This window comes from Sceloporus occidentalis, unplaced genomic scaffold (assembly GCF_023333645.1).
Source record: "Sceloporus occidentalis isolate IW3139 unplaced genomic scaffold, rSceOcc1.0.p SCAF_1, whole genome shotgun sequence".
Classification (NCBI taxonomy): domain Eukaryota; kingdom Metazoa; phylum Chordata; class Lepidosauria; order Squamata; family Phrynosomatidae; genus Sceloporus; species Sceloporus occidentalis.
In genome coordinates this window covers 278,585-306,406 of record NW_028316981.1, presented here as the reverse complement: position 1 = coordinate 306,406, position 27,822 = coordinate 278,585, and the positions used below count along the sequence as shown (strand labels likewise).

Here is a 27,822-nt window from a genome sequence, read left to right as displayed (position 1 = left end):
ATTTAGCTAAACTGCTCTTCTGAGAGGCTGTGAAGTTTTAAAAAACATTTTAACTATGGGTGCACTGTAGAAATAATGCAGTTTGACATCATTTTCAGTGCCATGGCTCCATCCTACAGAAATTTGGGATTTGTACTTTGGTGAGGCACTCTCTGCTAGTGAAGGCTAAAGACCTTGTAAAACTAAACATCCCAGGGTTTTATAGGATAGGGCTAACGCACTTAAAATGGGACCAAACTGCATTTTTTCTACAGGATAGAACTCTCCTATGAACATAGTTTTTTGTGGGGTTTTTGGGCTATGTGGCCATGTTCTAGAAGAGTTTATTCCTGATGTTTTACCAGCATCTGTGGCTAGCATATTCAGAGAACAGCATTCTCTGAAGATGCCAGCCACAGATGCTGGAGAAATGCCAGGAATAAACTCTTCTAGAACATGGCCACATAGCCCAAAAACCCCACAAAAAACTATGGATGCCAACCATGAAAGCCTTCATCTCCTGTGAACTTTTGCGGTAATGGAAGACAACCCTGCCTCTATCCTTCGAGGTATGAGAAAGTACACTTGAGGAGAACCAGGATTCTCCTTGCCATGTTATTCTGGAATGTTTCAATCCAAAGAAGCACTTTCTCACCTCATCCCCAAATTTCATCTCCATGCCCATTACTTTTTCGTGGAATATATTAAGTGCAGGGACTACTAACCGATCACATGTAAATGTGGAAAAAATTAAAATAACCGCCGCTATCCATAGAGCATCTCTTAAAACTACACTGAAATGCACCTTTCAAGACCTAACCAAGGGTGGGTCTACACTTGACAGAATACTACAGGATATCTCAGAAGTATTCTGACTCCGAATTACCTGTCCCCTAAATTTGCTGCTTACCTGTTCTTTTGCTGTCAGGTTTCAGCTCTCTTTGAACCATGGGTGACTGCCACAGTTCCCATTCTTTGCCTGGCACCACTACTGAGGTTATTGATATTGGCCTCAGATATACAGCAGTGGCAGCTTGCAGGGACCACAAGTGAAAAGACAGCTGCCATTGTCACTGCGAAGAGAGCTGAAAACCCACAGCGAAAGGGGAGTTACTGAAATGGGGGTGAAGGGAGGAAGCCCAGAATCAGTGTGGGCACCACGAGGGTGATTTGGGGGCCTGGATGCAGTGAACCCAGAAGGAATTTGGAGTAAATCACTAATGTAGACACACTCCCCAAGAGAAACAGACAACCAATATTCCTTTAAAGCCAATCTCAGCAGAGAACATAAGTGGCACATCATCAGCATACAAGACAACTGGATGCCCATTAATTGAGCATATCAAAGGAACAAACCCATGAACAAAGTGAAAACAACACCTGAAGGTATAAATCAAACATCATTAGAACTTGAAAAGGTGTAAAATCCCCATGAATTATCCTAATCAGTACCTTGAAAGCTATAGAAACCAAATGAAAGTGCTATGTTCGAAAGAACCCCCACCCTCACCCCCCGTTGTTTATTCAGCACCATATTCGAAGAGGTCTGTGGGAGAGATCATTAATCCTCTATACTAACTGTGCCTTTTTGAGGTAGCTATTTACGTTCTGACCCTATCCTAGCAGTAAAATTCCCACATAATAAAATATTAGAGCTTCTATTGCCTGATTCTAATATTTCCCTTCACAGAAATTTTCAAGGAGAAGCAAATCTGAAACCACAGGAATAGATAGATTAAATATATATATATATACATACACACATACAACAGACACTAAAGATGTACAAATGTCTGCAAATAGTCAGTCTCAGACCAGTTACTTTGTTGAATGTCTTCCCAGAACCTCAACCAAAATTAAGGTTAAGTCTCCAACTTGCTCTTGCACGGGAACCTCATTTTTAAGAGCTGGCAAAGCACCGACGCAAATATCCTGCAGAAGAAGTAAAAAGGTGTCCAGTCAATCCATCCCCTGCAGAAAGATTTCAAATCTTTTGAATTATTGTTCAAAACAGATATCCATAGATTTAATTCGCCCGCCCACCAGTAGTCCAGGAAACAGCTTCTATAAAAACTACACAGATTTTAAATAGTTATTATAATCTGAAGCTGTAGGCAAGTCGAGATCCACTGTGAAGATGTCTCTTTCTATTGCCAGGGGCACATTAGTAACTCTCCTTCTGCAATCAAGTGAAGTGAATGAATGTTCAACAGCAGAAAACATTGCAGGTCATCTGCATTTGTTACCAGTAGGTAACTATTTTCTTCATCAGGCGACTGCACCAAATCCATCTAAAAAAAGATGAATTGAAGTGTGATGGAGACAATCTCATTAGTTGCTGTGATAATAAAAGTCTTTCCGCAGCGCTCCTTTGGCTGACGTTCTCTTGGCTAAACTCCCTCCGAAGAAATCTTGTCAAGAAAGCCATAGAACAGGGTTATCACAACTCACTTTTAGAGACGCGGCCTGATGTGGTGGTTTGAGTGTTGGACTAGGGCTCCTAGAGACTAGGGTTCGATTCCCTCCTCAGCCATGGAAACCGCTGAGCAATCTTGGTAACTCATGCTCTCATGGCCTCAAAAGAAGGTCATGGCAAACATTCCTCTGAATAAATCCTGCCAAGAAAATCCAAGGACAGGGTCACCAAAGGCCAGAGTCAACTTCAAGGCACATAACAACAACTAACTATCCAGGTGCCAACCATCACAGCTGACCGTTTTGGAAGCCCACTTGGACCAACCTCCTCCTTAAAGCTTGACAACATGGATTTTCTTGTTGAATCTGCCCCTTCCAAATATTTGCAGGCAACCTTTTTGGAAGACGTTATCAAAAGATATATTTTTCTGTTTAGAGTAGCAATTTGTTCATCAGTCCCCATCATCGTTTGTGTTATCAGGAGACACTGTTTTGTTACAAGCCCACAACAGGACAAAGGTTCTTTGTGGATCCCTCATCTTCCTCCAGGAGGTTCTCCAACTTATCCTTTAGCCAAACATTAGTGTTTCCTCCAGAAAGGTGTGGACTGTCAGCTGGAAGTCTCGATTGCTAAATAGAAAGGGAACAATCTCTCTCCTGAGCCATATTCCTACTATGTACAACAAAGTCCTTGAAGGATACCTTCCACCTTTAAGATGTATGTTTTACCTGTCTTAAGCTGTTTAGTAGATTTTATCACATGGAGGAAGCCTGAGCTGGTGTGGTTGAGTTTTGTATGTTTCCCGTAATAGATGGAGAAAAGGAAAGAGAGGCAGATAAGAGTCATTATCTTGAACTTCCAAGGACTTCAAACTATGAGCTCCTCAAAGAGAATATCATTCTTGTATCAATGCTTCAGTTTTACGGAAACCGAACAAGCAATCAAACTCCCAGAGAAAGGAAAATGAATGGCTGGGAAAGATATGTTGAAAGATATTATCTTTTGACAAGGAACTGGAACTGGGCCTTCTCAGTGACTGCTCCAATTTGGAGAGCTGCTTTTCTGCTCTCTTTCTTCCATCAGAAAAAAGGCCTTTTTATTTGGCTCTTAATTTATGTGTTAGAGGAGGTTTTTCATATGAAGTGCTTCACTGTTATCTTTCTTTATTATGTTTTAAACTAGTTTAACTTTTAAAAAAATATATAAATAGGTTTGGTTTTTAATAAACGTTTGTCCTAACAGGTTGTTTAGCTGCACTTTGTTTTAATCATTTGCAAGCTGCTTTGGGCACTAGGCTGAGAGAAAGGTGGGTTATAAATTAAATTATTGATTTATTAAATAGAGTAAAATTAATTTACTATATATAAATAATTCTATACATGCACATACAATAAAAAAGCAAACCAAGTTTGTCCTGCATCCAAGAAGGATATAGCTAATCTCTGTCTCTTTCCCTCCATTGCTGTGTGCCTTCAAGTCGTTCCCGACTTATGGCAACCCTATCATGGGGTTTTCTTGGCAAGATTTGTTCAGAGAGGGTTGGCCATTGCCCTTCTTTGAGGCTGAGAGATTGTGACTAGTCCAAGGTCACCAAGTGGGTTTTCATAGCCAAGCCGTGATCTGAACCCTACTCTTCAGAGTCATAGTCCAATGTTCAAACCACTACACCATGCTCATTCTCTCTCTCTCTTATCTATCTGTCTATCTGTCTATCTATCTATCTATCTATCTATCTATCTATCTATCTATAGACAGCCCTCCTTATCCATGGATTTTTTTTATCCACGGATTTAAGTATCCATAGCTTGAAAATTCTTTAAGAATATAGAAATCCCAAAAAGCAAATCTTGATTTTTCCATTTTGTACAACGGATACCATTTTTCTGTGCCATTGTATTGAATGGGACTTGAGTATACAAGGATTTTGGTATCCCTGGGGAGGCAGTCCAGGAACCAGAGGTATAATGTCCAGATCAAGGGAAGGAATAGTGCCACTCTATTCTGCTTTGGTCAGACCACACCTGGAATACTGTGTCCAGTTCTGGGCAAAACAATTTAAAAAGGATGTTAAGAAACGAGCGTGTCCAAAGGAGTGCCACCAAAATGGTGAAGGACCTGGAAACCATGAAGCCCTATGAGGAATGTCTTAGGAAGTTGGGGGTGTTTAGCCTGGAGAAGAGGTGATATGATAGCCCTGTTTAAATATTTGAAGGGATGTCATATTGAAGAAGGAGCAAGCTTGTTTTCTGATGCTTCAGATACTAGAACCCAGAACAATGGATGCAAGCGCCAGGAAAAGAGATTCCACCTCAACATTAGGAGGAACTTCCTGGCAGTAAGGGCTGTTCGACAATGTAGCACACTCCCTTGGAGTGTAGTGGAGTCTTCTCTTTTGGAGGCCTTTAGACAGAGGCTGGTATTGGGGATGCTTTGATTGTGAGTTCCTGCATGGCAGGGGGTTGGACTTGATGGCCCTTGTGGCCTCTTCCAACTCTATGATTCTATGACCCTGAAGCTGCCCTGACTTCTGCCCATTATATTGGGCACTTTGTTGCAATATCAGGCAGCTGTTGTACATAGTTTGCCCCTGCCATACGTGGGAGATGCGTTCCGGACCCCCCTGTGTAAGACAAATTTTGCATATGCTGGAGTCCCATTGTTTACAATGGCAGCATGCTCCCCTGTGCCACTTGCGTGTGCACCATTGTGTCCCTTGCCGTTTGCCATCCATGGAAGCTTAAATCTGAGTACAGCGAGGGCACGTATGCTGAGGGCAGACTGTATGTCCTGCTGTGCTGCCTGGCACCATCAGCATGGATCATGCTCTGAGATCAGAATGAGGTGCCGGGCTGCTGCTCACAAGCCTCATGGTGCCATCTCTGTGGGTCGCTCGCTCTGAGATCAGAATGAGGTGCCCAGCATTGATCACGTGGCAGGGCACCTTATTCTGACCTAAGAGCAAGCGAGCAAGCAGTCCATGGCAGCACTGGGTGGCACAACAGAATGCATTGTAAACAGCCACCCACTGTCACTTTGGAATGCTCTGGAAGAACTGGAGCAAATGGTGACTTTTTAAGTTTTTAAAAATTGGTGTAATGGTCCATACGGCATGGCGGGACTTTGTCTGGACACTTTGCACCAGAACTGGAGATTGGGCCTGTGTTGTATGGGCTGATGATGATGATTTATTTCATTTTTATGCCACCTTTCTCCCAAGGTGGCTCACAAGATAAAAAAAACTCTAAAAACTTTACAAAACTTTTTGAACAAACAATAACCCAGTTAAAATAGTATACAATTATTGTTGTCATTATTATTACAGCGCGCCCGCGCCATACGCGGCCTTGAGCATACGCGCTCAAGCCGCGGGGCGCGTGCGGGGCGGAAGGGGTGGCGTGTCCCTTTCAATTGAATGGGCACGCGCGCCCGTTGCGCCCCGCGCGCTCCTGCGCCGCCGCGCACGAGCCCCATTGTTTCCAATGGGGCTCGAGCATAGGCGGAATTTGCCTTACGTGGCGGGATCCGGAACGGATCCCCCGCGTAAGGCGAAGACGGACTGTATATTTATTTATATCCCACTTTCCCCCTCAAAATTCCTGCAGGGACAGGGGAAGGATGTTTCATTTGGCCCAGGCAAATTGATAAAACTGTCCAAACCCTGACTACTCTCTCAACATATTACTCTGTTCAGACCTCACTTGGAGTAATACCAGTTCTGGGCACCATAGTTCCAGAAGGAATACGTCCAGAGAACGAAGGCCAAAATGGACAACAATTTAACAATCAGGGAATAAAAATCAAGCTTTATGAGGAACGACCGAAAGATCTCAGTATGTTTAGCTTGGAGAAGACTGGGACACGAGAACCATATTTAAGTAATGATATACCTCGGAATGTGTTCTCGGCCATTAGTTCTTTAACAGAAAAATTGGCACCAGAGGCGAAATAATGTGGAAAGAATAGGGAGAGGTTCCTACACCACACATGCCCACAACAAACAAGAGAGAAAGAGAGAGAGAGCACAGTTTAACACATTTCAGCAAACATTTTCTTCCAAACTAACAATATGCATGTGTGAAATGAACCAACTAGGTCCAGGAAACAAGAAAACATTTAAACTTTCTAATGATCACACCAACACTTCCTTCAAACTGCTTCTAGGGATGAAAAGTTCTTTCACCAGCATCTAGCATTCTTAGGATTTCCATTTAGGTGGTCAAACTTTAAAAAAGTTATGCTCCTTTAGCATATTGGAGTTGGCTGGTGAGGCAGGCTTATCTGCTCTCCCCTTTTTGGTCTCTTTTCATGCTCAGACATGTTCAGTGTGCTCCCCCTTCCTCTCCCATACAGACTCCATGAGAAGAAGCCTTTCCCCCCTCCAAAAGCCTCCAAGAACATCTACATTTTTTCCCTGTGAAATTTAATATGCATAGCAAGGCCCTGACTCTGACCAAAGCTTTTCCCACACTCGAAGCACTTATACGGTTTATCACCCGTGTGGGTTCTCTGATGAGAAATGAGGCTTGAGCTACAGCTGAATCTCTTTCCACACTCAAAGCAATGGTATGGTTTGTCCCCTGTGTGGATTTTTTCATGGATGCGAAGGCTTGAGCTCTGGCTGAAGCACTTCCCGCACTCAAAGCACTTGTATGGCTTCTCCCCCGTATGGGTCCTGTGATGGAAAGTAAGATTTCTGTTATTACTGAAGGTCTTTCCACATGTCAGGCAGTTGTAAGGTTTCTCCCCTGTGTGGACTCGCTGGTGCAGGTTACGATGCGAGCTCTGGCTAAAGGTCTTTCCGCACTCAAAGCATTCATACGGCTTCTCCCCAGTATGGATTCTTTGATGGGACACGAGGTGCGGTCTCTGGTGAAAGGTCTTCCCACACTCCAAGCATTCGTACGGCTTCTCCCCAGTGTGGATTCTTTTATGTGAACGTAAGTACGCATTGTAACTGAAGCTCTTTCCACACTCCAAGCATTTATATGGTTTCTCCCCAGTGTGAACTCTCATGTGTAAATTGAGCTTTGTGCTGCTCCTGAAACTCTTTTGACATTCCAAACAGGTGAAAGGTTTTTCGTCCGTGTGGATCCTCAGATGCTGAATCAGACCGGTGCTATGACTGAAATCCTTCCCGCATTCCATGCATTTGTACGGTTTCTCGCCAGTGTGGATTTTTTGATGCGAAGCAAGGCTTGAGGAAAAGCTGAAGGTCTTGCCACACTCCATGCATTTGTATGGCTTCTCTCCGGTGTGGATCCTTTGATGTTTAATGAGGATTGCCTTCCAAGCATAGGTCTTTCCGCAGTCTGAGCATTTATAAGGTTTCTCTCCCCTGTGGATGTGCTGGTGTCTCGTAAAGCTTGTAGTATCACCATAGCACTTTCCACATTCCATGCACTTATATGGTTTCTTTATGTCAGTGCTCTGTTGTGGTTGCGTGCCGTCGGTGAACATCTCAACACCATTACCTGAATTGAGCTTTCCGCTACTCTGAAAGTTCTTTTGACATTTCAAACATATGCTTGGTTTTTCCTGAGTGTAGTTTCGGTTGCGACTGAACTCTTTCCCACACGCCAAGCATTTACACCGGTTTTCTCCAGTGTGGATTCGCTGGTGACTAGAAAGGTGCGCACTCCGTTGAAAGGTCTTTCCACATTCCAAGCACTTGTAGCGCTTGTCTCCTGTGTGAATTCTCTGGTGGGAAGAAATGCTTGACCTACTACTGAAGCTCTTCCCACATTCCGTGCATTTATAGGGTTTCTCGCCTGTATGGGTTCTCTGATGTGAGGTAAGGTGTGAAAACTGATTAAAGTGCTTTCCACATTCCATGCATTCAAATGGTTTGTCCCCGGTGTGAATTCTCTGGTGGACAGTAAGACTATGGCTATGACTAAAACTCTTCCCACATTCCAGGCATATGTGTGGTTTTTCTTCTATATGGCTTCTGCAATCTGAGTCAAGGCTGAACTTGGAAGGGAATGTTCTCCTACGTGAAGGACGCTCACTCTTTTCCTTGGGAAGCTCTTGCTGGATTGGGATTTGAAAAAGGTTATCAGCCTGCCCGGGAATGGCCATATTCCACCCATACCCTGCTTTGTTTTCCTCTTGCCTCTTTGCTTCTTCTTCTTCTTCCTCCATGTTCTCCTCCTTCACTTCTACCTTGATAGCTATTGAGGACATCTGCCATGGCTTCGGAGAAGGAGGGCAATCCTCCCCATAGTCTGAAATAATGACAAAGGAATACCTGGTCAAAAAATGCAGCTGAGAAATGGAACAGCAACTACTGTTTAGCTGCTGTTAAAAACAACTATACAATATTACTCCTGTATCTATAGGGTATACGTTCCTGAATTTATTGTGGAAACGTGAAACTATGGATTATAGTGAACCCTATTGAAATGAATTATTTCCAGCAGAAGTTGCCCAGAATCTCTCTGGAGGACCTAGAGATTCCTAGAAAGAACACCTCTCTAGACATTTCTAGGTTCTCCAATGTGACTCTATGGTCAAGTTCTGATGAAAGTTGACCACAATGTTGCACTAGAGGATCTAGAGGTTCCTAGAGAGAACATCTCTTCAGGCATTTCTATGTCTTCCAATGTGACTCTAAGGTCAACATCTGATGAAAGCTGACTACAGTGTTGCATGACAGGATCTAGAGCAGTGGTTCTCAACATTTGGTCTTCTAGATTTTTGAGACTACAACCCCCAGAATTCCTGAACATGAGCATACTGGCTGGGATTTCTGGGAATTGAAATCCAAAACATCTGGAGGCCCGAAGGTTGAGAACCACTGATCTAGAGGTTCCTAGAGAGAACACCGCTCCAGGCATTTCTAGCTCCTCCAATGTAAGTCTATCGTCAGCTTCTGACACTTTGTAAACCACTTAGAGACTGCTTAGTGCAGTATGAAGTTATATATAAATGAAGCTGCTATTGCTATTGCGTGCCATACTATACTTTTCCTCTTTTGCACTCTGGCTTCTGACATGGTGACACAGTAGAAACATTTGTTTTAGCTGTGGTTTGAGCCACTAAAAAAGCAAAGCTTTCTAGAATTAATTTCCAGATTTATTTATTTATTTTGCACAAATGAACACCATCTTTTAGGAGAGACGATATTTTTAAAATGTAAAGATTTTTTTTAAATGATTTTATCTGTGATCTATCTTGGGTGCCTTTCTAGGAGAGAGGTAGCCTACAGATGATATGAAATGAATGAATATGTTACTATCCTTACTTATCATTATTCTTGTCATTACAGTATATTTATTTATCCCACTTTTCACCTGGTACGGGACCCAAGGTGGTGAGTATTATCCTTACTTATCATTATTGTTATCATTACTGTACAGTGGGCCCTCCACATTTGCTAGGGTTAGGAGCCCAGGCCCCCCGTGAAAGTGGAAACACCAGAAATTTACCTCTTTATGTCCACCACCACAACTCTAACTTAAAGAGTCCTAGTAGCCTCCACCACAACTCTACAGTCAACATTTGGCAAAAGACGGTTACAGAATAATGCTGGACATCTTGATTTCAGTAAGGCCTTTGACAAGGTTTCCCATGACATTCTTGCAAACAAGCTTGCAAAATGTGGGCTAGACAAAGGAACTGTTAAATGGATCTGTAATTGGTTGACCGGCCGAACCCAAAGGGTGCTCAACAATGGCTCCTTTTCATCCTGGAGAGAAGTGACCAATGGGTCCCACAGGGCTCTGTCCTGGGCCCAGTGCTATTCAACATCTTTATCAATGACCTGGATGACAGAATTGGGAGCATACTTATCAAATTTGCAGATGACACCAAATTAGGGGGAATAGCTAATACCCCAGAGGACAGGATCAAGATTCAAAATGACCTGAATAGACTAGAAAGCTGGGCCAAACTAACAAAATGAAATTCAACACAGAGAAATGTAAAGTATTGCACTTAGGGCGGAAAAATAAAATGCACAGATATAGGATGGGTGATACCTGGCTGAATGAAACTACGTGTGAAAGGGATCTAGGAGTCCAAGTAGACCACAAGTTGAACATGAGTGAACAGTGTGATGCGGCAGCTAAAAAGGCCAATGCTATTTTAGGCTGCATCAATAGAAGTATAGTGTCTAGATCAAGAGAAGTAATAGTGCCACTGTATTCTGCTTTGGTCAGGCCCCACCTAGAATATTGTGTCCAGTTCTGGGCGCCACAATTCAGAAAGGACATTGAGAAACTGGAGCCATGTGTCCAAAGGAGGGCGACAAAAAGGTGAAGGGTCTGGAAACCATGCCCTATGAGGAACGACTTAGGGAGCTGGGGATGTTTAGGGTGGGGATTCTATGATTCTATGACCCACAAATGCCTAGAGACGTGTTTCCTCTAGGAATCTTTAAATCCTCCAGCACAACTCTATGGTCAATTTTCAGCAGAGTTGTGCTGCAGGACCTAGAGATTCCTAGAGAGAAAATATTAATAAATCTGTAAAAATATCAAATCTGCAAAAGTCAAAGCTCTGCAAAAGTCCAGAGGAGGGCGACTAAAATGGTGAAAGGTCTGGAAACCTTGCCCTATGAGGAACGACTCAGGGAGCTGGGGATGTTTAGCCTGGAGAAGAGAAGGTTAAGAGGTGATATGATAGCCCTGTTTAAATATTTGAAAGGATGTCATATTGAGGATGGAGCAAGCTTGTTTTCTGCTGCTCCAGAGACTAGGATTCATAACAATAGATGTAAACTCCAGGAAAAGAGATTCCACCTCAACATTAGGAGGAACGTCCTGAGAGTCAGGGCTGTTCGACAGTGGAACACACTCCTTCCTCGGAGTGTAGTGGGGTCTCCTTCCTTGGAGGTCTTTAAACAGAGGCTGGATGGCCATCTGTCGGGGATGCTTTGATTGAGATTTCCTGCATGGTAGAAGTGGGTTGGACTGGATGGCCCTTGTGGTCTCTTCCAACTCTATGATTCTATTCCACGCTAACGCCTTTGTTTCCCAGCTTCTTAAGTGTTTCTGTGAGTGTGGGGCTGTGCAGACAGCCCCAAAGAGGCTGCTTCCAGCCGCCCCTTTTACAGCCAGATCGGGGCCGGGGCAGACGCATGCCGCAGGCCCAATCTGGCCTTTACAGGATGTGAAAAGGAGCCGCAAAAAGAGGCTCCTTTTGCACCCTACAAATGCCGAGGAATCTCTAGGTCCTCCAGTGCAACCTCTGGTGAAATTTGGCCACAGAGTCATGCTGGAGTATCCAGAGATTCCTAGAGAGAACCAATTAATCAAATATGTGCATAATCAAATCCACAAAAGTCAAAGCTGTAAATGTGGAATGCTGACTGTATATGAGCCCTTTAGCTGTGTATTTGTGCATGGCAGCAGGTTGGACTGGATGTCCTTTAGTGGTCCCTTCCAAATCTGTGATTCTAGGACTTTTAGCTCCTGGAATGTTGCCGAAATAACCATGAAGTGGGAAGAGAGAACAAAGGTGAAATACAGGTTGAATTTCCCTTACTGTATATGAAATACTTGGGATGAGGTCTTTCATAATTTGGATGTTTTGGAATATTTGCCATCCAACCATTTATGCCTTTCAGGCAGCAGCAACACTCCTGCTCTACACCTACCTCCAGCATTGCAAATGCACATCCTAGAGCTGGAGGAGACCCCCAAGGGCCATCCAGTCCAACCTCCTGCCATGCAGGAACTCACAATCAAATCACCCTTGACACATGGCCATCCAGCCTCTGTTTAAAGACCTCCAAAGATGTATAGTGTGTAAACTGCAGGAAGTCAATCCTGCTCCATGAATAATCTGGTGTCCAATTCCCTTCTGCCATGCAGGAATATATAATCACAGCCCTCCCTGGGACAGATGGACATCCAGCCTCTGCTGAAAAACAGGCTCCAAAGAAGGAGGCTCCACCACTCTCCGAGGGAATGTGTTCCACTGTCGAACAGCCCTTACTGTCAGGAAGTTCCTCCTAATGTTGAGATGGAATCCCTTTCCCTGTAGCTTGCATCCATTGCTCCATGTTCTAGTCCCTGGAGCAGCAGAAAACAAGCTTGCTCCAACCTCAATGGGACACCCCTTCAAATACTTAAAACAGGGCTATCATATCACGTCTTAATCATCTCTTTTCCAGGCTAAACATACCCAGCTCCCTAATTCTCTCCTCATGAGCCATGGTTTCCAGACCTTTCACCATTTTGGTGGTCTTCCTTTGCACACCTTCCAGATTCTCTATTTCCTGTTTTGAGCTGCGGTGCCCAAAGCAGGATGCAGTATTCCAGGTGAGGCCTGACCAATGCAGAATAGAGAGGCACCAGTACTTCCCTCCATCTGTCTAGACACTGTACTTCGATTGATGCAGCCTAGAATAGCACTGAGCTGCCGCATTTGCCACCTTGAGTCCCTCTATTGGGAGAAAAGCGGGATATAAGAAAATAAAATAATAACCACAATGTTGACTCATAGAAAGGCCTTGTAGCACCTTTGGGACTAAGTGAAAGAAAAAAGTTGGCAACATGAGCTTTCGTAGACTTCAGTCTACCTCCTCAGATGCATTTCTAGCAGTGGAAGCCAGGCACAGACATATATATGCCGTTGGTATGTGAGGATGTCCAAAGTACAAATCCTTTGTGTATGTAGCTGCAGGTCCAGTTTTAATGATGGTCATCCTTCTGGGGTGCCCTACATTCATCTATTCTCCTCGCCACAGGCCAGATCTGCCAGTTCCTCTCCATGCCCAAAGACCAGTTTCCTATGCCTTTGTGCACAAACGACTGTCTTTAAAACTGGACCTGCAACTTCATTTCCATAGACAAATGATTTGGCATTTGAATGGACATCCTCACATACCAAGGGCATGTATAGTTCTGTGCCTGGCTTCCACTCCTAGAAATGCACCTGAGGAAGTAAACTGAAGTCTAGGAAAGCTCATGCTGCCCATTTCTTTCTCTCACTTAATCTCAAAGGTGTAATAATAATAATAATAATAATAATAATAATAATAATAATAATGCTAAATGCACCTGAGGAAGTAGTCTGAAGTCTATGAAAGCTCATGTTGCCAATTTCTTTCTTTCAGTTAGACTCAAAGGTGCTGTAAGATCTCGCTACAAACTGATTCTACAGACTAACTCGACTATATCTTTGAATTCTACCACTGTTGCCTCACATTCAACTTGTGGTCTGCTAGGACTCCTAGATCCCTTTCATTGGTTAAGATAGGTGTTCCCCATCCTATAGCTATCCATTTCATTCCCTCCCACCTAAGAATCATAGCAGCATAGAGTTGGAAGAGACCACAAGGGCCATCCAGTCCAACCCCTTGCCATGCAGGAAATCCAAATCAAAGCATCCCCAACAGATGGCCATCCAGCCTCTGTTTGAAGACCTCCAAGGAAGGAGACCCCACTACACTCCGAGGAAGGAGTGTGTTCCACTGTCGAACAGCCCTGACTCTCAGGACGTTCCTCCTAATGTTGAGGTGGAATCTCTTTTCCTGGAGTTTACATCTATTGTTATGAATCCTAGTCTCTGGAGCAGCAGAAAACAAGCTTGCTCCCTCTTCAATATGACATCCCTTCAAATATTTAAACAGGGCTATCATATCACCTTACTGTCAGGAAGTTAGTCCTCTGGGCATGCTCAGCTTGTCCACATCCTTCTTGAATTGTGGTGCCCAGAACTAGACACAATATTCCAGGTGAGGTCTCACCAAAGCAAAATAAAGTGGTACTGTTTCCTTGATCTAGATCCTAAGTTCACATTGGTGCAGCCTAGAATCACAATGGTTTTTTAGCTGCCGCATCATACTGGTGGCTCACATTTAGCTTGCAGTCTACAAAGATATGCTCCAACTTGTCCACATCTCTCTTAAAATGTGGTGCACCAAATTCAAGAAGAAGGAAGGATCATAGAATCATAGAGTTGGAAGAGATCCCAAGGGCCATCCAGTCCAAACTCATTCTGCCATGCAGGAACTCTCAATCAAAGTATACCTGACAATGGCCATCCAGCCTCTGTTTAAAGACCTCCAAGGAAGGATACTCCACCACTCTCTGAGGGAGTGTCTTCCACTGTCAAATAGCCCTTACTGAAGGAACAGAGCCACTGTAGGCTTCTCCAAGCCCCATCTCAACGAACTGACCCAGGATGTTGCCGTGGTCGGCATCAAAACCCACCAAGAGGTCCAGTAGACCCAGGACAGGTTATCCACTGAGGTGACCCAAGCCATCCCTGCCCCATCACTGAGCCTCTAATCAGATTGAAATGGATTTAGATCAATGGTTCCCACCCTTTGGTCCACCATTTGGACTTCAGCTCCCAGCCACTCTAGCCAACATGGGCAATGGTCAGGAATGATGGGAGTTGAAGTCCAAATCATATTGAGGTTCAAAGGTTGGGAATCATGGATTAGATAATCCGTCTCATCCAAAAAACTCCAGAATTGGGAGGCCATCATACGCTCCCGAACTGTGCCCAAAATTAGGATGTTCAGACTTTGGAGCATTTTGGATTTAGGAGTTTCGGAGATGGAGCAAAAATCCAAAATTGCACCAACATCAAGGAAATATCCAAGCAGAGATTCTTACCTGGAAACAGCCTGATTCTCACAATATATGCACCTGGCCTGAAAGTACTTTCCCACCCAATATTTGTAATAATTTTGTGTATGGAACAAAGTTGGTGGACATCAAACCCCCAGAAAGCACAAGTGACACTGACTCAGCCGCCCTTCTGGATGATTTCGGAGTGCTTAGTATTTTGGAATATTTGCATGTTTTCTTTTTTAACTGTGTTTTGTATTTTAACATGTTGTACCCTGCCTTGAGGAGAAGCAGGAAAGAAATCAAATTATTATCATCATTATTATCATTTTCATGTGCAGAACGAGACATCTTGGGCTGGAGTGTCTGGGAGCTGAAGTCCAAAACAAGGCTATGCAGTAATTTTGTACACAATATATTCAACAATTTTGTGCATGAAATAAAATTTGCAGACACTGAACTCTCAGGCCTGTTACAGACTGCCAAAATACAGCTGCTTCGGGTCTCTTTGGAGGTATGCTATTTAAATGATGCATGGGTCCTAAGAGTCCGGAGGTCGCACCAAAGCCACACTCCATTCCTAAACACTGGAGTGCAGCTTTGGTGCAGCTTCCGGATTCTTCGGATGTATGCATCATTTAAACAGCATACCTCTAAAGAAAGAGACCCGAAGCAGCTTTATTTTGGCAGTCTGTAACAGGCCTCAGAAACAAAAAGTGTCACTTTATCTCAGCTACTTAGGTGGACTATTTTGGATTTTGGAATATGTTCATATGCATAATGAATATATTGGAGAAGGGACCCAAGTCCAAAAACAAAATTCATTTATATGCAATATTCTAAATAAATTTGTGCATGGAACAAATTTGGTGGACATCAAACCCTCAGAAAACAATGATCAGCCAGCCATGCAGACAATTTTGGATTATAGAGTATATTAGATTTTGGAATATTTGCATGTAAATAATGAAATATCATGGAGATGGGACCCAAGTCTAAATTCAAAATTCATTTATGTTCCTGTAGCCTGAATTATTATAATATTTGTAATAATTATGTGCACGAAAGAAAGTTGGTGGACACTGAACCATCTGAAAGCAAAAGTGGCACTGTCTCAGCCACCCCTGTGGACGATTTTGGAGTATGTCAGATTTCAGAATATTTGCATATAAATAATGATATCTTGGATGTGGGAACAACATTTAAACAGAAAATCCATTTACGTTTTGTATATACTCATATAATACACATAGCCTGACTATAATTCTATATGCAATATTTGTAATCATTTTGGGCATGGAACAAAGTTGGTGGACAATGAACCATCAGAAAGCAAAGGTGACATTGTCTCAGCCACCCGTGTGGACGATTTTGGAGGATTTTGGAGGCTTATTCTGTATTTGCAAGGAAAAATACAAAAATCTAAAGTTATATCAAAATCAGGGCAATGTCCAACGGGAGACCCTTACCTAGAATGGCCACGTTCTTATAATCCTCCTCTTCCATGACTTCCAAGCCACAACCCGCAAGCAAACCTTCGTCTTCCTCTTCCTCCTCCGTGAAACGCACGTCCGCCTTGTCACACGACCCTAAAAAGAACAGGATGGAAATTCAGATTTTATTTGAGAATCTTGGAATCGGAAAACTTCCTTCAAGGAACGTAGTACATTGTGAGCAATTTCTTAGCTGCGCTGTTGTGAATCTATTATATTTTTATCTCTCTTTCTGGGATGGGAGGCCGAGTCTCCCTTATAATCCAAAAAGCTTGGGACCAGAAGTGTTTTGCATTTCGGATTTTGGGATGTTTGTATCGACACAATGAGAGATCTTGGAGGTGGGACCCAAGTCTAAATATGAAATTCATGTGTGTTTCCTATACACTTTATGCACATACCCTGAAGGCAATTTTATACACAACATTTTAAATAATGTTGAGCCTCCAGGAAGCAAAGACATCACTCTCTCAGCCACCCAGCTGGGCAATTTTGGAGTATTGTTTAATATTTCGGAGTTCCAGATAAGGGAGACTCAATCTGTATTCCCTGTTTGTTTTTGTTTCAGTCTGATGTTTCTGTAGTTTCAATTTGTGGAGTTTTACATGATTAGAAGTTATGTTACAATAACAATATTTTGGGGAGGGAAAAGAAAGGGAAAAAATACACACATATTGAAGTGAATGCGTGCGCATAAGGTTTATATGAGATATAAATGAATTTTGCATTTAGACTTTGGTCCCAATTCCAAGATATGCAAATATTTCAAAATCTCGGGGGGGGGGGGGGAACGACTCAAATCCAAAACACTTCTGGTACCAAACATTTCGGATAAGGAGGACTCAACCTGTAATAGGAAAGAAACTGGGATTGTGTGTCATTTTATCCTCTACATCACTCCAATAATAACAACACATTTTTCATCCCAGATTTTGTCCATTTCCCACTTTTTTTGCAAGAAAAAACCCCTCAAATCTAGAACTCTTTCTTTTTCTGCTTCCTCCCTTCTTCTTTTTGCAGGCAGTCAAGCCTTAATTACAATTAACAAACCAGAAGGTATTACTATTATTATTATTTAGTTATATACTACCTTTCGCCCAATACAGGGACTCAAGATGGTGATAATAATAATAATAATAATAATAATAATAATAATAATAATAATGTTTTTCATTGCAAAAAAGAAAAGCATATTATTATTAGCAGCAGTAGTATGCCTCTTTGGCAATAAAAAGGATTATTATTACAATTATTATGTTTTATCGTTTCTCTATTATTATAACTATTGTTATTATTGCTATTATTATGCCTCTCTGGAAATAAAAATGGTTATTATTATTATGCTTTGTGGTTTATATATTATTATCATCTTCATCCTTCTTGTTAAATAAAAAGGATTATTATTATTATGCTCTTTTGCAATTATTATTATTATGCTTTTTGGTTTGTATTATTATTATTATTATTATTATTGTGATTTAATGATTATTAATACTCTTGAAAAAGAACCAAAACGGCCCGACAATTATAAACACCTTACACACCTAAAAACAAAAGTGTGAGTGCTCCATATTGGGAAGTAAGAGCGAAATAAAACAGTGGGCAAGAATTCAGAGCAAAGAAATAGATTGTTAAAACAGCTTAATAAAACATGTTTCAAATGCATTACCAAACAAACACATCCTTCCTCTGACCTCCCTTGGCCTTTATTTGACTGGAGACAAGAAACATTGTAATATCTCTTTTCCTAATGCTTCCCCACTTCTTTTTTGCAAGGAAAAAGACCTGAAAACCCTTCTTTTCCCAATTCCTCTCTTCTTTTATGTATGAAATCCCGCAATCTTTCTTTTTTCTCATCTCTCCCCATTTTTTTGCCAGAAAAAAAATCTAAAAAATCTTATTTTTCTGATTCCTCTTCCCTTCTTTTGCAAGAAAAAAGAAGCCAACAAATCTTTCTTTTACTGATTTGGCCAGAAAAAAGAAACCTAGAACCCTTTATTCTGGATTCCTCCTCCCTTGTTTTGCAAGAAAAAGGCAAACCTAGAACCCTTTCTCCTAGATCCCATCCTGCCTTGTTTTGCAAGAAAGAAGCAATCTAGAAAGATTTCCTCCTCTCCTTTTGCCAGAAAAAGAAATGTAGAACTCTTTCTTTTCCAGGTTCCTCACCACCTTCTTTTTTGCAAAAAGAAAACCTAGAAATCTCTCTTTTCTGAGGAATCTCCTTTTTCCAGGAAATAAGAAATCTAGAAATCTGTCTTTTGGATTCCTCCCTTTTTTCTTTTGCCCAAAAAAAGGGAGGGATGAAAAAAGAAAGATTTCTAGATTTCTTTTTTCTTGCAAAACAAGGGAGGGTGGGATCTAGAGGAAACAAGGATCCAGACATCTTGACCCTGGATTCCTCTTCCCTTGTTTTGCAAGAAAGGGAGAAATCCAGAAAGGATTCCCTCTAGTTCCCATCCTCTCCTTTTGCAAGAAAAAAAGAAACCTAGAAATCTCTCTGTTCGTTCCTGGCCCCTTCTTTTCCCAATAAGAAACCTAGAACCCTGTTTTTGGGGTTCCTCCCTTCCTCCTTTTGCAAGAAAACAGACACCCAGAAACCTTCCTTTCCCCTTATTCCTCCCCCCCCCTTTCTGTTTTCCCCAGACAAAAGGCAGGGCTGTCCCTGGGCAAAAGGGCTTGCATTAAGAGTTGCATTAATGGCCCTTTACAGCCCCCCCCCCCCCCAACAAAGGAGAGCTGCCAAACCTTTTCTTGCACCTCCTTTTCCTTGTTTTGCACAAAGCAAGGGCCACCAAGCAACAGGACTTCAGGCTCCCAATTGACCTCCAGGAAAACCATAGAAGGAACAGGAAGAGGAAGTCCTAGAGAGGGAAGAGGGAAAGGGGGGGGGGTCCAATGGGAGCCAGGAGGGGGAGGGAGGGGGCTGCCCCTTTGCCTGCCTCGAGGGGAAGAAGGAAGGAAGGAAGGAGCCTTTGCAGAGACTCTTGCTTGCAACAACACTTGCATCCTCCTCCCATTGGGGTTCTTTGTGCAAACTCCCCACATTTGCAGCCTGCAGCCTGACCCTCTTTGCAGGGATTTGGAAACCCTCTTTGCATTTGGCACAACGCCCCTGCAAGGTAGGCATGGATTTAGCTTTCTTTTTACTTCCCTCTAAATTATATTTCTTTATCATGACACTGAATAGCTCAGTCTCAAGCCTCTTGGATAACAGAAGTATCTCTGGTTTTTTACTCCTAGGTTTGTCTTATTTAACAAAAATATGGTTTCTAACATTAATATTTGCAGATTCTTGCTTTAATTCTCCATAAGAACCCGTCTTCACCAGAAAATTTCTTTCCCTCTCTGGCAACATAAACTTATAAAAGTGTCCTTTATTCACTATATATCATTCAAGAAAAAGCGAGACCCTCTTATTCTGCTAACTGCGTGGTGCTTTTTTAATGTTGAGTCCCAGCCTTGGGAGAAGGGTGGGATATAAATAATAATAATAACAATAATTAATAATTGCATCGTCTCCCCAGAGGACTTCTTTGTGCAAACCTCCCCCATTTGCAACCAGCCTGGCCCTCTTTGCCTTGAGAGTTCCTGCATGGCAGAAGAGGGTTGGACTGGATGGTCTATAGTTCAGCTTACTAAAAAGAAGGGCTTCTTACAAGGACCCTTTTTGGGACCGAATCCCAAGGTGTTTATGGAGGGGCCAGATATTCCAAGGATCAGCGCAGAGGCAGACTCTTTCAATTAAAAGCTAGTTTATTATAGGGAAGGGACACACACAGAGACCCCAAAGGGACCAGGAGTCTGGCTGGATTCCAATGCAGGACAGAGAGCAAAGGACTTGCAGGACTTTATATAGGGTTTTGCCCTGTCTTCAGCAGAGGTTGGTTTCCTACTTCACAGTAAAACTGAATTTACACATTACTTGAACTATAGTCAGGGTCTTCAATGGGAAAGGCTATCGATACCGGAATAGCTGTGCTCTGCCTAGCATCCTAGGGTCATAAATCTACTTTAGATGTGGGGATTTTAGGGGCGTTTTTGTAAATGATTAAAAAACCCCACTGACTGCACCTGCGGCGGCTCCAAGGCAATCCAATTAGAGCATTTTTCTCTGCTGCTTCTCTGATATATACACATGTTTTTGCCCCTGAAGAAATGTGCAAACTGCTTGACTGACTTTGCATTTTGTCCCTCCATAAACTTGCAAACTGCTTGACTCTCTGCATTTTGCCCCTGAAGAAATTTGCAAATTGTGGGGTGAAGAACATGTGCAGGAAAAAGTGGCTCCGAAGCTGCTTTTCCCGAAGGTGGGTCACAACCTGCTGACCGCACTGGCCAGTCAAAAGGTGGCCCGAATAGGCACAGCCCGGCCTCACCACCCTTATTTCATACACAAATAACAAACAAGGCAGACAAATATGATAAAAACATTTCTTATCATAGGTTTTACTACATATGTAGTTTTACAAGTCGCTTGTAAAACTACTACCTGTGAGTATCCGGGAGTGGCGGGACATAAATAAAATTTTATTATTATTAACTTCCCATGTTAAATTCCTTTATGCAGAAACTTTATTCATGTTTACTGCCTCTCCAATACATTTTTGCCCCCTGCAAAAACTTGCAAACTTCTTTGCATTTTGCCCCTGAAGAAATGAGCAAACTGCTTGACCCCCTTTGCATTTTGCAGGGAGGAAGGATCACTGCCCCCTGGATACAGTGTTGCCACCCATCCATGTGACCCATCGCACCGACGCCACGCACATCTATAGTCCACAACCAGCTAGTAAGATCATGGACGCAGCATCATCTGTGGGGGCAGCACTAGCACTCACCCTGCAATCTGCGGGTACGGCAGCCAGCGCATTGGTGCTCTCACCAACAACATCGATACCCGCAGGCACCCAGATGAGTGACCACATGCAGCAGACTGAGACAGCCATTGTAGCAGGAGCTGTAGCCGTTCTACACAATAATGCTGCAGCTGCCGTCATGATAGCATCAACCAGGTGCCCGCGCCGCTGGTGGATGCGTCCAAGAAGCACTGCGTGGTGGGATGGGTTTGTCATGTCTGTCTCCTCAGATGAGCAATGGCGGCTCTTCTTCCGAATGCCCCGTGCCCTCTTCTACAGGCTAGTGGAAGAGCTGCGTCCAGAGCTGGAGAAGACGGACACCGTCATGCGAAGAGCCATCCCAGTGGAGAAGAGGGTTGCCACGGCCCTCTGGGTGCTTGCCCACCGAGGCAGCTACAAGCAAATCGGCCAGCGTTTTGGGGTTGGTGCTGCCACCGCTAGAGAGGTATTAGTGGAATTTGCCCTGGCCATGAGGAAGCATCTGCTGCCACGTACTGTGTACCTGGGGAGTGTCCATGAGGTACGTCTCCCAAAATATTTGCCCACCGACACATTTCCTGTCAATATCTGTGTGTACAAGGGTCAATGACCCGGGGTGCCCTTGGATCTGCCATGTGCAAATGTGCCAGAATTGTCTTTTAAAAAGCCAGTGTGATTCTAGGCTGCATCAATAGAGGTATAGTGTCTAGATCAAGGGAAGTAATAGTGCCACTCTATTCTGCTTTGGTCAGGCCTTAGGGAGCTGGGGATGTTTAGCCTGGAGAAGAGAAGGTTAAGAGGTGATATGATAGCCCTGTTTAAATATTTGAAGGGATGTCATATGGAGGAGGGAGCAAGCTTGTTTCCTGCTGCTACAGAGAATAGGACCTGGAACAATGGATGCACCTCCAGGAAAAGAGATTCCACCTCAACATTAGGAGGAAAGACTATTCGGCAGTGGAACATACTTGGAGTGTAGTGGAGTCTCCTTGTTTAGAGGTCCTTAAACAGAGGCTGGATGGCCATCTGTTGGGTATGCTTTGATTGAGAGTTCCTGCATGGCACAGGGTTGGACTGGATGGCCCTTGTTGTCTCTTCTAACTAAAGCCTGTTACAGACTGCCAAAATAAAGCTGCTTCAGGTCCCTTTGGAGGTATGCTATTTAAATGATGCATGGGTCCTAAGAGTCCGGAGGTCGTGCCAAAGCCACACTCCATTCCTAAGCACTGGAGTGCAGCTTTGGTGCATCTTCCGGATTCTTAGGGTGCATGCATCATTTAAACAGCATACCTCCAAAGAGACCCGAAGCAGCTTTATTTTGGCAGTCTGTAAGAGGCCTAACTTTCTGTGGATGGTCCTTGGGGTCTCTTCCAATGCTATGATCCCGATTCCCTTTTGTTTCCTGTCATCCCCAGATCATGGATGGCTTCGCTGAGCTGGGCTTCCCGCAAGTAGTGGGTGCTGTGGATGGGTGCCGCTGTCTGATCGTTCCACCACTGCGGCAGAGAGAACAGTCCGCCAACCGCATGGACAGCTACTCCATCCTTCTCCAGGGGACCTGCGACCACACGGGGCGTTTTGTGGATGTGGAGATCGGTGGTATACACAAAGCACGTGTCATCTGTAACTCTGCCATCTTCAAGGGCATGGAGGCGGGCACTTTTGTGCCAGGGAACCCAACCATCACCATGTGTGGCCGGCAGATCGGCCCTCTCCTGCTCTCCAACAGTGACCATCCCATTCGGACGTGGCTCATGAAGCCGTACCCGGGGGCCACCAATGACAAGGAGAGGCTCTTCAACGAGAACCTGAATCGCGCTAAGCGTGTTGCGGAAAAGGCATTCAGCCGCCTGAAGGCGCGGTGGAGGTTCCTCACTGCCCCGCTGCATGTGGGCAAGGAAAACCTCATCCCCATCATCGCCTCATGTGTGGTCCTGCACAACCTGTGCGAGACAAAGGGCAGGGTCTTGGACGAGGGCCACCATTACAGGCGCAACTCCGAGCTGCCCACCCCGAAGGCACCCTTGGTGGATGATGAGGATGAGAAAAAGCGGGAGGGCGAGGCAGTGAGAGAGGCTCTGGCACAGTTCTTCCACACTGGGAGGACGTGACATTGCCGCCCCATGCGCGTGTGACCTTGGGGCGCCAGTGCAGCTTGTCATGCAGAGCAATTCAATAAACATGTCCTATCATCCACATTCTGTTCCTGGATCTGTCTTCCGAGTGACCAAGAGCGTGCCTTGTCTTGTCTGGGTTAACTTTCAAATTGTTTGCCCATATCCAGTTAAGTTGAGTCACAATGTCTCAGCCTCACAGGAAATGGTGGCAAACGTCCTGCCAATAAATCTTTGAGAGCCAACATGGTGTTGTGGTTTTGCATGTTCAACTAGGACTCCAGGAATCCACGTTTCAAATCCCAATTGACTGTCCTTAGGCAAGTAGAATCCTAGAGTTGGAAGAGACCCCAAGGGCCATCCAGTCCAACCCTCTGCCATGCAGGAACTCTCAATCAGAGCATCCCCAACGGATGGCTATTCAGCCTCTGTTTAAAAACCTTCAAAGAAGGAGAATTCACCACTCTCTGATGGAATGTTTTCCACTGTCAAGCAGCTCTTACTGTCATACTCTCTCAGAGGAAGGGAATGGGAAATGCTGCACTAGGACTAAGGGAGACCAGGGTTCGAATCCCCTCTCAGCCATAAACATCCACTGAGGGGCCTTGGGCAAGGACCACTTTCTCAGCCTCAAAGGAAGAGAATGGTGGCAAACCACCTCCAAATAATTAATGCTGACATGCAGTCATTCCAGACCGTATGTCCAAGAAACACAGACACACACACACAACAAGGGTGCAAAGGCCGTGGAAGGGACAGCTGGCACTGGTGATTCTGGCCACTGACATAAACATTGCTCCAAAGGCCAATTGGCACTCCAGCAATGCAAGTTCCTCCAGCCCATGCCTTCCCAATGGCCACCCAATGGTTCCTGTTGTAAATCCTGGGGGCAATCATGAGAATCCATGTTCAAATTTATCTTGCAATTGATGGGGGGGCAAGGTGAGGCCCCCACAGCTGCACCAGGACTTCAATGCCCATGTGGCTGTGCAGAGAATAGGAGACCATACGATGGCTGCCATCAGGAATTAATTATGCCTAAGTATTCCTGACATGGTTTTCTTTCTGAAAGGGCCGGTACAGGCAGCCCTTTAACATGCCATCGTCATGTTAAAGGGCTGCTTCCAGACACCCCTCAACCTTAGCACGTGAGGAGGGAGCAAGCTTGTTTTCTGCTGTTCCAGAGGCTAGGACCCGGAGCAATGGATGCAAGCTGCAGGAAAAGAGATTCCACCTCAACATTAGGAGGAACCTCCTGACAGTAAGGGCTGTTCGACAGTGGAACAAACTCCCTCGAAGTGTAGTGGAGTCTCCTTCCTTGGAGGTCTTCAAACGGAGGCTGGATGGCCATCTGTAGGCGATGCTTTGATCTGGATTTCCTGCATGGCAGGGGGTTGGACTGGATATCATATCACTCTTAACCTTCTCTTCTCCAGGCTAAACATCCCCAGCTCCCTAAGGTATTCCTCATAGGGCATGGTTGCCAGGCCCTTCACCATTTTAGGCCCTCTCCTTTGGACATGCTCCAGTTTCACAACATCCTTTTTGAACTGTGGTGCCCAGAACTGGACACAGTTTTATTCCAAGTGTATCTATGAAGTGTTCTCACCCAACAAGCCTAGTATGGTGATCTTCCCCAGAAGATCTTGGGGTTCTCGCAGGGGAGACGTAGTCTTTCAGATAGTCTGAACTTAATGTTGTTTCAGGATTTACTTTGAATTGTGCCCAGAAATGAACCCATAGCCAGTGATGCAGTTTCAGCAAGGGGTATTTATAGGCTCCCTATAACTGGGCCCGATAAGCATTCTGGACCCTCTGCAGTTTCCAAACTGTCTCAAAGGGCAGCCCCACATAAAGTGCATCACAGCAGATGGGATGCAATCAAAGCATGTGCCTCCGTACCCAGAGCCAGCGTCTCAAGGAACAGGCACAGTGGCCACTTGGCATTTTGCTGTGTCAATGCCCCCATGGCCACCGCAGAAACCTTGGCATGTGGGCTGAGATCCAAGTTCAAGAGCACACTCAAGCTGTGAGCCTGCGATAACCCCATTCATCACAGGCAGAGTCTCTGTTGCCAGATCTGCCTTCGAGTGACCAGGGACATATATCTTGTCTGGGTTAACTTTCAATTGGTTTGCCCTTATCCAGTTAAGTTGAGCCACACTGTCTCAGTCTCAGAGGGAGGGAATGGTGGCAGTTCCTCCAAATAAACTATGAGTGATAGCATGGTGTAATGGTCTGAGTGTTGGATTAGGACTCTGGGGGATCAGGGTTCGAATCACCCATGAAAAGACTTGCCTTGGGCAAGTCAGACACTCTCAGCCTCGTAGGGAATGGTGGCAAACCCTCAAAACCTTCATAGACAGCATAAGTGTTGAACTAGGACCCTGGCAGACCAGGGTTCGAATCTTACCTTGGCCAGGGAAACCAACTGGATGGCCTTGGGTAAGTCACACTCTTTCAGCCTCAGCAGGCGGCCATGGTAGCAAACCTCTAAGGAAATCTGGCCATCCTCATCCTCATCATCTTCTTCTTTATTATAATGATAATGAATTAATCCAAGGCAGCTCCACACAGAAGGAGAAAGTCAGGATATAAATCCAATAAATAAATAAATAAATAAAAGTTGCCCTCTGCTGTATTCAATTTTAAAAATTCTCATAGAGTCATAGAGATGGAAGAGACCCCAAGAGGGCCATCCAGTCCAACCCCCTTCTGCCATGCAGGAAATCTCAATCACAGCATTCCCACTGACAGATGGCCATCTAGCCTCTGTTTAAAGACCTCCAAAGAAGGAAACCACCACAATCTCCAATGAAAGAGTGTGTTCCACTGTTGAACAGCCCTTTCTGTCAGGGGCTTCCTCCTAATATTGAGTTGGAATCTCTTTTCCTGCAGCTTGCACCCATTGTTCTGGGTCCTGTTCTCTGGAGCAGCAGAAAACAAGCTTGCTCCCTCCTCAATATGACATCCCTTTAAATATTTATTCTGGTTTGATTGGGATCATAATTTTCATAATTTCTTCCATAATCTTATGAATCTGAATCTGTGTGTGTGTGTGTGTGTGTGTGTGTGTGTGCCATTTCACCATGACACTACAGGTGAAGAAAATGTTCTTTTAATATATTTCCAAAATTAATCTTTACCACTTTTGCATATTTTTGTCCTAATTTTGCAGACGTTAAGATGCTATCTACAAAACGTTTGACAGAGGTTTTCTTTCAAACCGTTGCAACGGCTGCATCCGCACTTCAGAAATAATTTCCAACTTGTCCCCGCTTTAATGCTGTGGAATTCTGGGATTTGCAGTTTTGTGAGTCACGTTATCATTTGCAGAACAGATCAGAATAGAAGGCTTTTCAGCTAATATATATTTTAACCAGAATATATTTCAGACCATAGAATTAGAAAAATGGGGGTAAAAAATGGGATTGAGAATTTAAAATACATGCCATGGTGGCATCCACACTGCAGAAATAATCCAGTTTGACACCCCTTTAACTGTCTTGGTTCACTGCTGGGGAATTCTGGGATTTGTAGTTTTGGGAGTGCTCTGGTGCTGCAACAAACTACAAATCCCATGATCTTGTTCTACAAATTCAGCAACCAAGTTTTCAGAGAGGACATGTTTCATCTACTACTACTACTACTACTAATAGACCTTCACAGTCTCTTTCTTCCCTTTTCATGTTTTCCACCTTTCTCAAACCATCTCTCCATTTTTCCTGGGGACAGAAAAACCTGAAATGCAAACTGGCCAACAATATGCACAATATCCTCCAACACAAACCAATGGATTCAAATTCTAGGACAAGAGATCCCACCTGAACCTTAAGACTGTGAAAGGCTATTCAACGGTGGAAGAGGATCCTGTGTATTGCTGCATGGCAGAAGAAGGGTGGGACCTAGCCCTAGTCCCATCCACAATTATCAAATGAGTAGACAATTGTGAAAGTGATGATTAAAACGGGAGTTTTAGGGCAATTGTCAAACAAACAAATGCAAGGGTCTTAATCTGGAAAGGCCGCCGGAGGAGGAGATACGTCTCGACTGCCGTTTCAAACCAACCGAGGGGCTAGTAACATTTCGAATCTCTCCTGGCCGGCCGCTCCATAATTGGGAGCGGCTGAAGAGAAGGTCCTCGGGGCCCTTGAAGCCGGCCTAGTTTTAGCCGGCTGCTATAACTTTTCATTAGAGGACCTGAGTCTGCAGGTGGATTATATGGGAGAAGGCCATCCTGCAAGTAAAGTGAAGAAGGGCTTTGAAGGTTATTCTAAGCAAGACCTTGCATTGTGCCCAGAGACTAACAGGCAGCCAGTGCAGGGACTTCCATGTAGGCGTAATGGATATCTAGATCTGCCAGTCAGCACCTGGCTGCCATGTTTTGGATGACTTGAACTTTTTATTATTACTACTACTACTATTATTATTATTAAATTTGTTTAATTTCTTTATTCGATG

General features: G+C 44.0%; 2 protein-coding genes across 3 annotated transcripts; one reads left to right on the top strand and one right to left on the bottom strand.

The window, feature by feature from the left end:
* Positions 1–341: 341 nt before the first annotated feature.
* Positions 342–19,236, bottom strand: LOC149320282 (uncharacterized). Of its 2 annotated transcripts, none has more exons than XM_089501031.1 (3): positions 19,161–19,236; positions 16,392–16,511; positions 342–8,619 (listed from the first exon to the last, which is right to left on the bottom strand). In XM_089501031.1, exons 2-3 carry the CDS (start codon positions 16,426–16,428, stop codon positions 6,794–6,796), a joined length of 1,863 nt encoding a protein of 620 aa, XP_089357157.1. In that variant the 5' UTR covers positions 16,429–16,511; positions 19,161–19,236; the 3' UTR covers positions 342–6,793. The 2 variants fall into 2 exon arrangements, with proteins under 2 accessions (XP_089357157.1, XP_089357156.1); XM_089501030.1 differs by lacking the exon at positions 19,161–19,236 and adding an exon at positions 18,085–18,602.
* A 111-nt stretch (positions 19,237–19,347) lies between these two features.
* On the top strand, positions 19,348–23,594 carry LOC149320281 (uncharacterized). Its single transcript, XM_089501714.1, has 3 exons — positions 19,348–19,534; positions 21,106–21,788; positions 22,663–23,594. The coding sequence occupies exons 2-3, from the start codon at positions 21,210–21,212 to the stop codon at positions 23,356–23,358; spliced, it is 1,275 nt and encodes a 424-aa protein (XP_089357840.1). The 5' UTR covers positions 19,348–19,534; positions 21,106–21,209; the 3' UTR covers positions 23,359–23,594.
* Positions 23,595–27,822: the final 4,228 nt, after the last annotated feature.

Bases quoted from the DNA above. Each gene is read 5' to 3' on its own strand.
- LOC149320282 (XM_089501030.1), bottom strand. The intron at 8,620-16,391 runs GTAAGGGTCTCC...TCATTATTTCAG, and splicing joins TAAGAACGTGGCCATTCTAG to ACTATGGGGAGGATTGCCCT.
- LOC149320281 (XM_089501714.1), top strand. From the start codon at position 21,210: ATGGACGCAGCATCATCTGTGGGGGCAGCACTAGCACTCACCCTGCAA. The intron at 21,789-22,662 runs GTACGTCTCCCA...TGTCATCCCCAG, and splicing joins ACCTGGGGAGTGTCCATGAG to ATCATGGATGGCTTCGCTGA.